This window comes from Lygodium microphyllum, chromosome 4 (assembly GCF_053477565.2).
Source record: "Lygodium microphyllum isolate KBCC chromosome 4, Lygodium_microphyllum_v1.1.10, whole genome shotgun sequence".
In the NCBI taxonomy this organism is placed as follows: Eukaryota; Viridiplantae; Streptophyta; class Polypodiopsida; order Schizaeales; family Lygodiaceae; genus Lygodium; species Lygodium microphyllum.
In genome coordinates, this window is record NC_141138.1 from 52,563,343 (window position 1) to 52,575,527 (window position 12,185).

The window sequence follows — 12,185 nt, forward strand, 5'->3', positions numbered from 1 at the left end:
TGTTTATCTCATCAATTTGTTGTTGTTTCCCCAATGTGCCGCTGCCACCACACTAGACAATAACTTGTCAAATTTTACTGGTAGGCTCTCTTGTCATAACTAGCTTGACCGTCTCTTCTTAGTCTCTCTCTTTCTCTCTCACACACCCAACAACGGGTTGTTGAAGCATAACCGTATCGTTACTATTTCGAAGGAAAAAAAAAATCCGCGATTTATTTTACATTAAACCAAAGACTGGATTAACACGGTGCTTTGCGTCGGGATCAACATTTATGATCGGGCACTCTGTCATCTTAATGAAAAATGCTTCATGGCGGTGCGTCCAACATGGGACTCTACGCTGCTGCTGCAGTCACTGGTCCCGCTTCGCTTAGTAGGGCCTTCTCCGCAAGCCCGGCGGTCGCCACAGGCCCCGTGCTGACGTTCGGCCATGGTGCCGTTCGCCAGCCACACAGGAAGGCCTCCTCATTGATCTTTTGCAGAGCAGCCGAAGGAATCAATGGAGAGGAGCTCCTCGTTGGAGAGTTTGGAACAAGGCTTATCGTCCCTAGCTACGACGAAGATGAAGATTCGGGTGAGGTTAAGCTCGAGTGCGATGACAGTGACTGTGTCACGGTCATGCCGCGGACGAAGGCTCTTTCAGAAGACCCTGCTGAGGGCTTCCTGCGATGTGACCTCACAGGTTTTTGCAAACCAAGCCTTCCTTACGTCTCGTTTTCTTTTATTTTTTGTGTCCTTGGTTGGAATCAGGCTTGGCTACAGTACCAAACTTATAAGGATCTCGCAGCATTAGCTCCTATCTGCCTGCTATTCAGCTGTCTGCAGTTTTCCATGATCAGCCTGAGTAGGCACTCAATTTTCTTAATTCCCGAGCCTTTTCTTAGAGAGGGGAAAAAATTCTATTTCTTAGACGACTCAGAGCAAAATATCCCAAGGTAAAGGCTTGCGCGAAAAACCAGGCGGGAGGTCTATAACGTCGAACCATGTGGGTCTGGAAAAGGTAGACAGTGCCAGAACCCCATGTCAGAATGCGCAAGGAACATGTCACCCGAGCCTCAGTAAAGAGGGAATATCCGCCAACAGCCTGAAGGGCTCGCTGGTTTATGCCAGCATAATTCCCGAGCTTTTTCTCAGAGAGGAGAAAAAAGTCTATTTATTAGACGACTCAGAACTAAATATCCCAAGGTAACCTATTGTGGCTTCTTATGCATCTTATTCTCATGGAACACAACATCATGGCTACTGATAACTTTCTAAGCTTGTGGATCCCAAAGACGATAGCCCATCTCACCTACATCACCATAGCTAAGAAATATATATTTGATAAACTTTGAATCCAACTTGCTGTGTTTGTCTTTAGGAATATGGAAAAATACCTCACATTCAAAGACTCTCAAGTGTGTATATAAAGAAGGTTTACCAAAATATACCTCCTCTGCAACTTGACCACCACAAAAGCAATGCATGGGGATCTATTAATCAAATGAATTGCAATATAAATTGCATCAACTCAAAACATATGGGATCTTGAGCCTTAGTAAATAGGGAGTATTTGCCAATGACCTGAAGGGCTCGCTGGTTTATGCCAGCATTGTGTGTGCGCATTTTGACTGGGTTTCGTCCCAGGGATGGCCCAATTGTCATTTGCCTCATCCGAATGGGGGGACTTGGCATCCTAAAATCTACCGCATTTAAAAAAAAGGGAATAACTGTATAGCCTGAGGCTTGTCGATGTGTTGTAGCAATGTTCAGTTTTTTAGGAAACATTTTCTCTAACTAACTACATACAAAACATTCTGTGGACTCATAGTTTGGATTAGTCTTATATTCACTTGCCATTACTATCTTGCACTGCTTGGAGAGTTCATAGCAATGAACAGTTCAAGCCACATGTCTTGAGATCAAGCCTTTTCCAAATCTTGCAAATCACTTTCCTCGTACTAGCTGTTACTTGATTATCAATCATAGTAAGTCTAGTCATAACAAATGGCTAGGGAGTTGATATTCAAGGAAGATTCATGAAGTTTTGGCATCGATGTAGATTGCATAACTAGGTCAGCATACCATCACATGCCTGGCACCAACTGAAGAGGCTGATGTCAGCAAATATTTCCAGTTGTTACAACCCTATTGACTAGTCCACATACATAAGAGGCCAAGACCCAACCTTGCATGACACTCAGCATGTCGATTTTCAAAGGAAGTCAATGCTGTGCTAGATAGATGGCACCCATTACACAAGCTCAACACAGATTCAAATGGACAATGGCCACATAAACACAAAGTCAAATTGATGTCGCAACAAAGTTCAACATTGCCAAATGTTAAAGGGATAGCCAAGCTCAAAGTTTGTAGCAGAGTCAAATTTCAACAGTGTATCCATCAACATCATGTCAAATCATGCAATCAAGTCCAAAACGCAAGGTTGACACACCTCAAAATGCAGCAACAAGCTTAAGCACGAGTTGAACATGTCACACTATGCGAGAATGCTAATTGAAAGGAGTGGAAGCACGCAACAAAAGAACATAAAGAACGCATGAACAAAAAGCAATGGCAATAGACACGAAACTCAATGATGGCTAGTGGAATGATGAATCCATAGACATGAGCTCCATGGGTGGATCTTCTTTCTTGTGCTCACCACCAAGTTCTCCCACCTATTTCAGTGCCAATTGAAACTAGCCTTCCTTCTCAGATAGGGTGGTAATGACTTGATCAATCAACAATTACAACAAGTATAAAATTCACATAAATTGAAAATGCAAATGTTACTACTTATTTTGGACAATGGACAACTTGGTACCCTTTGCAGTAATTCTTTATCTTGAATTGTGATCTGGATGGAATACAATGAGAGTCCTTGAATCTCCTTTGCTCTTCAATTGCCTCTTGTTGTCATGAATGACTAGCAAGCCTTGAACCAATTGACCCCTTGATTTACTGGGGGATAGGCCTTTAATTGTACTCCTAGGGTGACAAATTCATTCCCAAATGTTTGTTGATTGAATGGCCACTTAAATCTCTTGAAATTGCTCCAATTCTAGTGATTGAAATTCAAGTTTCTAGGCTTTCAAAATTTGAGCACACTTCTTGAGATGGTTATCAAACCCTAATTTCTGCTATAAGTTAGGGTTTACAATAGAGATCAGTCAAAATCTCCACATATCCAATGGTTGTTTTTATTGGAAATTGCTAAGGAAGGATAAGAATAGGCAGGAGGATGAGAGAGAATTCTGAGGAGAGAGAAAATTCAGACTTCCGTCTTGAGAAAATGAAAGAAATTAATTGCTACCCTATCTAGATAGCCATGAAAGCTGTCTCCACTAATGGAATACCCCGAATGCTTGGCTGGAGCAAGCCTCAAATTACTGTCACCTCTTGTTGTAGTCTCTTCTGGGCATGTCACCTAGAGGGTCTCTTGCTAGCTGAAAATGGTATCTCAACCATTGTAGTAGCAATGGCAACCCCCCCCTCCCCCCCCCCCCTCTCTCTCTCTCTCTCTCTCTTTCTCTCTCTCTCTCTCTCTGTGCCCAACTAACCTCATAAACGTTTTTCACTTGCATGGCCACTAGGTTGGATTCTCTCTATACAACCTTTGCGCATAGCTCGGCCACTTCGCTTCTTGCATGTAGCCTTCCACTTTTGCTTCCTCAGCTCCTATCTGTTAGTCTTGCTCCTACTCAGCTCCTGCAATAACAATAGCTAGTTGGGGGGAGGGGGTTTCTCCCCCTTGTAACTTTGATTGATACAAACCCAAGGAAAACATTCATTTTTTAAGTATTTGATATTGATTAACCATCAATTGCTTAGTCCTTAAATACATTATTTGAATTGCATATAACTCATCCTGTTTTGATAGACTTTAAGTGTTACCCATACATGAGCTACTAAGGTTCATTACTCTAGGTCCACAATTTTGATGACTCTAGCAAATTGGGTTCTCTCTTAAGGGTCCATAACCTAGGCAAGAAAACTTATGGTATGTCTGCTTAGTCCCCTAATTCTTTGAAATTGAGGAGTTACTTTCCTTGGGATTCTCAGTGCATTAGTCTTCCTAAGTGGATTTGAAGAGGGTTAGTCTTGTAATGTCTTTCATGGGACTAGGGTACTTGACGGTCTTAAAGTATCCTCCTCTAAAAGGCTTTCCTAATGTGTTGAGGACTTTTTTCACTTGATTTGGCTCTCTCTAACAGTCAGCCTCTAGATACCTTCAATCCTACTAGCAACAGTGAAACCTTCGCCATGGGAGTCTTACATGTTGCAAGAACTAAATAAAGTTCAAGGAGAGTTAGCAACAATTAAACAAGAAATGATTAAGAAAGTGGAACATATTAGAGAATTGCATGAGCAGTTGCAAAGCATGAAGGGGGAGCAATAGAAAGCCAAGGGCTCATGATAGAATCATTACAAGAAGAATTGACTAGCCAAATACAAAAAGTGAATTCATCTAAATTCAACACATTTTTATGAAGAGGTTGTGTTTGTGATTAAGGAGAGAGAGTGGATTGAAAGTATCAAGAGAGAGATAAGGTTGGTGCCCTCCCCCTTAGATGTGATATTGGATATTGTATGTTAGGACGAGTGTTGCACAAACGATGAGGCAATCAATAGCTTGGTTGTAAACAGCAACATCTATCACTATCATCATGCATTGAAAGTTTCAGCCTCATTTCTATAGGTGTGCTAATAGATTTATAATCTTGCATGTTAAACCTTACTAACAACTTATGAACATATTGTGATTGAGATATAACAATACCATGCTGGTTTTGGGTGAATTGAATCCCCAAAAACAGTGGAGCAGTCCCACATCTGAAATATGAAAAGTAGACTGCAAATCAGCCTTGAAATCTCCAAATTTTTTCTCGTTTGGTCTAGTGAGCAACATATCATGTATGCAAAGAATGATGAAGATCAAATCCCCCCCTTGCCTTCTTAACGTAGATAATGGGTTTAGTTGGGCTATTTTGGAATCCTTGTGTTGTCAAACTTAGAGTATCAAGCATGTGGAGCTTGTTTTAAACCATACGAGGTTTCATTAAGATTGCATACCTTGTGCTCTTGGCCTTGCACAACAAGGTCATGCAACGTACACATCCTCTTCCAAATCTCCATTCAAAAATGCTATGTTTATATCCAATTGATGGATATCCCAATTGAAATGTGCAGCCATAGTAACCATACATTTAACGATGGTCACCGTGGATGTAGCAACAAATGCCTCCTTCTAGTCAATGCCCTTTTTCTAAGCATCTCCCTTTGCAACTAGCCTTGCCTTGTATTTGTCAATAGACCCATTAGATTTTCTTTTTAGTTTGTAAACCCAATGTGTACCAATGGCCTTTTTGCTAGGAGACAAGACAACAAGACTCCAGGTATTATTCAGCTCAATAGAGCTCATCTCATCACTCATGGCTTGCACCCAATGCACATTTGGTCATGCATTCTCAAAATGTGTAGGCTCATCCTCATTCAAAAGAGTACTAGCAAAAGCATATGCATCCTTATCATCAGTGAGATAGCATGCGTCAAGAAAATGTGCCCCCTTTGCATTTCTAGCACTTGAACATGCATTTTGAGACAAAGAAGCATCAATAACACTTCTTTAAAGAGTCTATAACAGTCATCTAGGGACTGTTTTGGTTGTATGTATAGCAGTGCTATTGAGAAACCACTTTTTCAATTTACACAATTTATTTAGGGTTTCTCACTGATAACACCAAAAAGGGATACTGTCAATATTTTGGCTACTTTTTCAGTGTGTGGTGTGCCACCCTAGACAACTTATGCCTATAAATAGTCAGCCACTTCATCCATTTTTCACCTCCCCACCTCTCTCTCTTCAATCATTCTTGACCACCTTCTTCTTCACTACCACCACTTCTCTTCTCTCACTAGCCCCTTCCATTGCCCTCACACCCCTTCAAGAGGACATTGAGGTTTGTGACTTGCCTTATCGTATTCATTTCTTGATCCACTTTTTGAATCTACGCATCAGGTACCCAGCATCGGAAGTTCGTGGCTGCCTTCACCCTTCCTCTTTTGCTTTAGGCGCCCTGTTCCAGCATCAAGCCTTGCCTTTGGAGCATCTTTCACTTGGCATCACCATCATCTGCTTAGTGTTAGCACCCTTCTCCTTCAGGTTTCACCTTCACCTGTTTCATTCTGGAGGCCTTCTTTTTGCTTGGCGTCCTAGCCTCTAGCAACAATCTACATCATCGAGCGTCAGTGATTTCATCACTCGTCTATCACAAATGTTGCTGTGACTTGCATTTTTGCAGCTTGGCTCCTCCTCCATCACCTGGCGTCACTTGTCTATTATAGAGGCTGCTAGCACTTGTGTTTTTGCAGCCCAACTCATCCTCCATCATTTGGTGTCATCATTATCCACCTGGCGTCAACATTTAGGTTGATCTCCTTGCGTTTGATAGCTTTGACACTTTGGGTTTTGTGTTTTGCTGCCTAGGTCACTTTTCGGCATTAGAGAACAGCAGTTCGCTCCCTTGACAGTTGGTGATTATCTTCCACATCTTCGACAGAATTAGAGAGTTGCGGTCCGCTCCCTCGACAACTGTCTTTACCTTCCAGTGATTACTTCGATAGCCCACTGCTTGGAGGATTGCAGTTCGCTCCCTTCACTGTGTAGATTTCCCACAGGTATTGCCATCTAATTCAGACAAGACAGTGTAGTTATCTTGTGACCTTCGGCTTTGCCATATCAACTCTTCTTCTCATAGCATGATTCTGTACATCATCACTGTATTCTTCTTGTGTTTCCGAGTTTCTCTTCTCTCTTAGTGTTTGCTGTATATACACTGTTACTTCTTGCAAACCCTACTCTCTCTGCACCGTTGCTTACTTTGACATGGTATCAGAGCACACTTATTTTTGACATGGTATTAGAGTGTAGGAGCTCAGAGAGCTAAAGACCTTGTTCGTTAGAGAAGGCAAAGACATGTTGTGGGTTAGGCTGATTTTCCCCTTCATTTCCGTTGCATCACAAGGAGAGGGAGATACCCTTCTCTTCCTTTCCCACCCACCCATCCACCTGTTAAGAAGACTGCTAGGGTTTGCACTGAGGATATACAGAGTGTACGACCACGATAGAAACACAAAGACACAGACACAGACACAGAGGGCAAAACTCAAACCCTAAACGCAAAACTCAAAACTCAAACACAAAAACTCAAACACAAACAGAAGAAGGGAGAGAGAGAAAACAACTGTGAAGTGAATGAATGCTGTAAATGAATGTAAGAGTGTACAGTGTGCTCAAGGGCAGAGCAATGTCGGAGTGTGACGTCCACCGAAGACAGATCCCAAGTCTGTGACCACCAGTCGGAGTGTAGGGGTGCTGAATAGTGAATGGCAGCAAGCTGGTGAAACCAGCCTATCCTTCTTGGAATGGGTGGTGATAACCTGATTTAAGAGTTAATTACATCAATAAATAAATGCACATAAAATGAAATACAGACTTTACCATAACATTCTTGGACAGTAGACACCCTGTTGGCTCCCAAATTGGCGCCCCTTGCGGTATTCCTTTAGCTTTCATTCAATTGGAAGGAGTACAACTTGAGATTCTTCAATTTTCTCCTGCTAACCAATTGCTCTTGCTATCATAAATGTCCAGCAAGCCTTTTAGGTCATTTGCCCCTTGTTTCACCCAGGACTTCTTCTCCAATTTGACCTTTGGCTGGCCAAATGCTGCCCCAAATCAATTTGGAATGGGCTGGCTCCTAAAATCCCTTGATAGCCTTCAATTACCAGCTGCTGATTTCAGTCCCTTGAGCCTTCAATCTCTGGCACGGATCCCAAGGTGGCTGCTAAACCCTAATTTCTGCTGTGAATTAGGGTTTACTGTAGAAATTACAGATCAGCCCACCAAAAATGGCTGAGATCTCCTCCGAATGGCTGAGAATGGCTGAGCATAGGCTGAAGGAGATGAGAGAATGCTGTAGAGAGAGAAAATTTTGAGATTTGTCGCGAAGAACTGATCAAAATCAGCTGCTGCCTTGTTGTACCAGCCCCAAACGGATGCACCAACAACAATAGGAGCATCAGAGACTGTGATCTTCAGGAGAAAGTGCATCAGCAGCAATTGTCAGCTTCCCAAGGTCAAGAATATGCAATCTCCATCACCAAAATGGTCTCCAATGGCTGGGAATTGGCCCCAAAAGTTGACAGCAACAATCCAACACCTCTTTCCAACAGCTCCAAAATGAAAAAAACGAGATTTCCCTCTCCCTTCAGCCCTATTTAACCTTTCCCCCACTTGCATGGGAAAGTTTTGCCAAGTGGCAGCTTTCTTAATCCATTTTCAACAATTTTCAGCCATTTAATTAATTTTCAGAATTAATTAATTTTGAACATTAATTCAGCCCTTAATCCATGCCGAGAAAATTAACCTTGCCCATCCAAAAATTAATTGGCTAGGCCATTTGCAACCCAAAGTGGTCCCATGCATTAATTGACCCTTGGACAAGCATTAATCCATTAATTAATGCCTAGTCCCTAGTGTCACCACTGACACTTAATGGCCAATTAATGATCCTAGGGGGAAACTGACACCAAAATTCACCTAGAATCTAACAAGTGTAACTTGTTACAACTTTTGCCTTTGACACCCATCTTTTTCACAGGGTCCTTCGGTCTTCAACTGTGAGAAAATAGCTTGCACCTCACATGTGCAACACATGTGCATCTTTTAATTGCACATTTGATTAATCCTTTAATCAAATGTCAATTAAACATAAGCAAAGCATCAAATTTTCACGTCCTCGTGACAGCTGGTCACCAAAACGCAGCAGTCTAGAGGCTGGAAATTGGTAAACGCAGCAGTGTACCATTGATCGGGGGCTGGAAACTGTGCTCAGTGTGCTGTAAACAACAGGCTGAAACAATGTTTGAGAGTGTCAGGGCCTGCAATGCTGAAAATGCAGGCTGGCTGACCCTGGAGATGATGGAAAGCAGGCTGAACAGCAGTCTGGGACAGTTTGGGGTAGTTACCAGTAGCTGAGAGCTGTCGCCTTCAGCAATGGACAGGTTGAAGATGATGTGGCTGCAGTCGATGATGGCTGGACAGCAGATGGAGACAGGCTGCAGGTTGGAGACTGGGCACCAACAGCAGCAGAGGGTGTGTGGGCTGGTGTGATGTGCAAACAAGGATAATTGCTGAATGGGGGCAGCTTGTCTATTTATAGATGCGGAAGGGCGCCCCAAAAATTAGGGTTTCCACTAAACTTTCTCGAACTGCTCTCCGTTTTAGGGGTTTACTCTAAAAGAGCATTTTTAGTATGTTTTGGGACTGTTTAAGAGGCTAATCAGCAGGTAATGCATATTTTAGCTCAACACCACCCACTCTGGTGCTATGACTTTTCCATAGGTAGATGGACAATAGGTGCTTCTCTTCTAGCATCACCAAAACCCCTACTGATGCTTGTTGCCTTGGACCAGTGCTCCCTACCCCATTGGAGTATATGTGTCTATCCCCAATCACTCGTGCCACCTCTCACTTCTGGATCACAGAGTTTATTCTGCACTGACTTTCAGATTTTTATGCTCAAGGCAATAAGACTCATCCAATGCACACTAAGTCCTTTTGAGCCATAGGAGGATTGACTAGTACCACGGCCTCCTCACGACTGCTGCAATGTGTTACTAAGGTTGCTTCTACTTCTTTTACGGTTTCAAGAATGCCACTTGACAACCCATGGTTTTGTAGTCTGCTCCCTTGCGAGATAGTGATTGTTGGATACCGTCCCCTTGGCAGTCCACTTCTTCGAGAGATGGTGATTGTTTGACATCACCTATTACTTCACCATCATAGTCTACTCCACCAAGAGACGGTGATTGTTGTGCACCCTTGGCTCCGCATGAGCCTCATCTTTTCCCACTCTCGACTACTCATGTTTGAGAGGCCACCTCTTGGCGTTCGACCTCTTAGATACCTTCTTTGGCATGATCAGCTGCACTTTCTTCGTCATTAGATGATTCAGAGTCCGTGATTCATGAGTTTTTAGATTTCCTCTCTCTCATAGAGGGGGATGCACTCTCTTTGCCCTTAGAGGGGGCTTCTACTTCTTCGGCTTCAGAGGGGCCCTTGTACTTCCACCCTTAGGGGGGTGCACCTACTCATCATGAAGTTCGTCACTTACCATTTACTCTTTTGGGATGCCTGTCCTTGAGCAATCATTTCTTCTCTTGATACCTAGGATCTTTAGAGACCGCCTAGATCGGGGCCTTGGTGATGAGACCTTTGAATTCTTTCCAGCATGGAGTCACAAAGCTAGTGGCTTCTCTCTTGAGGTGGAGTTTGGTTCTATAGTTTATTCCATCTATTGTTCCTTACTATAGGCTACCTTTCGGATGGAAACCTTGGATCTTAAGGATCCTCTTCTTCTCCATTATATCTCTCTTGGCTTCTCTTTCTTTATCCCTTTTTGGGCTTGAGAGGGGGTGTCGAGAAACCACTTTTTCAGTTTACACGCTTTATTTTGGGTTTTACATTGACAGTGCCAAAAAGGACTGGTGTGTAAGCACGGGAAAGAACGTGAAAATGACAATACTTTGAACTTAACCAACTTAATCAATTATCACCATGAAAGTCAGAAGATAGAGAATGAGAGAGAGAGAGAGAGAGAGAGAGAAAAGAATCAATGCTACGTTGAGAGGGGACCGGCCCTTTACTTTTTTTAGGAATATATTGAAATAAGACCATGGGCATTGGGCACCAAGTGCTTGAACCATATACAAAAGGACTGATTTGTTGCAATTCTGAAAATTAGAGTTTTGAAATCCTAATTTCTGCAAACTCCGGGTAGTAAGTTGATTTGCTTCTTTAGTGCTTGGAATAGATTAAGCTAAGTAGAAAGTGTTTCTTGGATGAGAGATAGATAGGAGAGTACAAAGCGTACAGCTAAAGTTTCAGAATGAGAGCTTGTTTCGAATGAAGAGAGAGACTTGCAATATATAGGTGTGGGATTTGAATGCTCAAAAGTGAAAAGTAGAGGTTATAAATTACAAGTTTTTGTTGAAAGTGACAAGTGTAGGAGACAAGTGGACACTTGTCTTTTTAAAATGACACATGTCCTCTTTTAGATGCCACATGTTACTTTTGTAGATAAAGAAGCTTCTAAACAAAAATCTCTCAAATGATTAAGAATTTGAGATAGTTGTTGAAGATGAAATTATTCATTGTAAATTGTGGAGTCTTTGACGCGAACAGAATTTTCATTTGAGGAACTTCGAAAAATAGTAACCTCCTAAATTTTAGGAGTCGCCAAATTTAGCTTCTCGAGAGCTTCATCACATAGGTTTACCGATTCATGGTTTGTTTCTTCCATCACGAGCATGTGGTTTTACTTTTTGAAAACCACTCATTATATAGGCTTCTAATTAATGTGACTATCTGAGTGTAAAAATCTTAGTCATCCGAGCTTTTTGGTCAATTTTATCGCCTGACTAAACTTTTAATTTCTCTTGGGCATCTCGTCAATGACGACCAAGTATAATTATAGGGCATTTTGGCCATTGGCCACCCTTAGATAGAAATATGAACATTTAATCATATTTTGAAACACTTAAATAATACAAATGTTCTTTTAAAGTATATGGGCATAAAATTAATTTGAAATCATTGAGCCAATATATCTTGGTAACAAATGATATATAAAAGGTTTGTTACGTCCTCCCTCTTGAAATTTGTCTTGTTCTCAAGACATTGCTTGAAGTATTTCTGATCCTATAGCTTCTTCATAAGCTGCAAGTATTTATGGATAGTCTTTAAAATACTCTTCTGGTATCTATTTAGAATTTAAATGAGAGTAATTATGAAATTTCAAAAGAAAATTTTTAGAAATGTTTTTTTCTCGTTTCCTAATCATATGAAAGACTATTGCTCTAGTTAAAGTATCTCCTCCTGTTGATCTACTTCAGATGGATCCTCTATTATAGGTTCCAATTGTGCAGGCCCTTCATAAGGCTTCGGAAGATGGATATGAAAAGCATTGTGAATTCTCCAATGCTTTGGAAGTTCTAGTTGGTAATAAACATCATTAATCTTTTCAGTGACTTAAAATGACCCATAATTTCTTGTTGTGAGCTTAGTGACCTGGGATGAAGACTTGTTAGGGCTTCTTAGACGAGCTTTGCTAAATTTTAACCGTATCCAATCTCCTTCT

General features: G+C 41.6%; 1 protein-coding gene across 2 annotated transcripts in view; it reads left to right on the forward strand.

Annotated features, from left to right (window-relative positions):
• The first annotated feature begins 242 nt into the window (after positions 1-242).
• The window catches only part of LOC148037035 (uncharacterized), a 109,292-nt gene continuing 97,349 nt past the window's right edge, over positions 243-12,185 (forward strand). Inside the window, exon 1 of one of the 2 annotated variants that reach the window (XM_087675972.1) lies at positions 243-682. In XM_087675972.1, coding sequence (XP_087532098.1) covers positions 304-682 — 379 coding nt within the window. In that variant the 5' untranslated portion in view covers positions 243-303. The remainder of the gene's footprint in view (positions 683-12,185) is intronic. The other variant, XM_087675971.1, reaches the window with a different exon arrangement.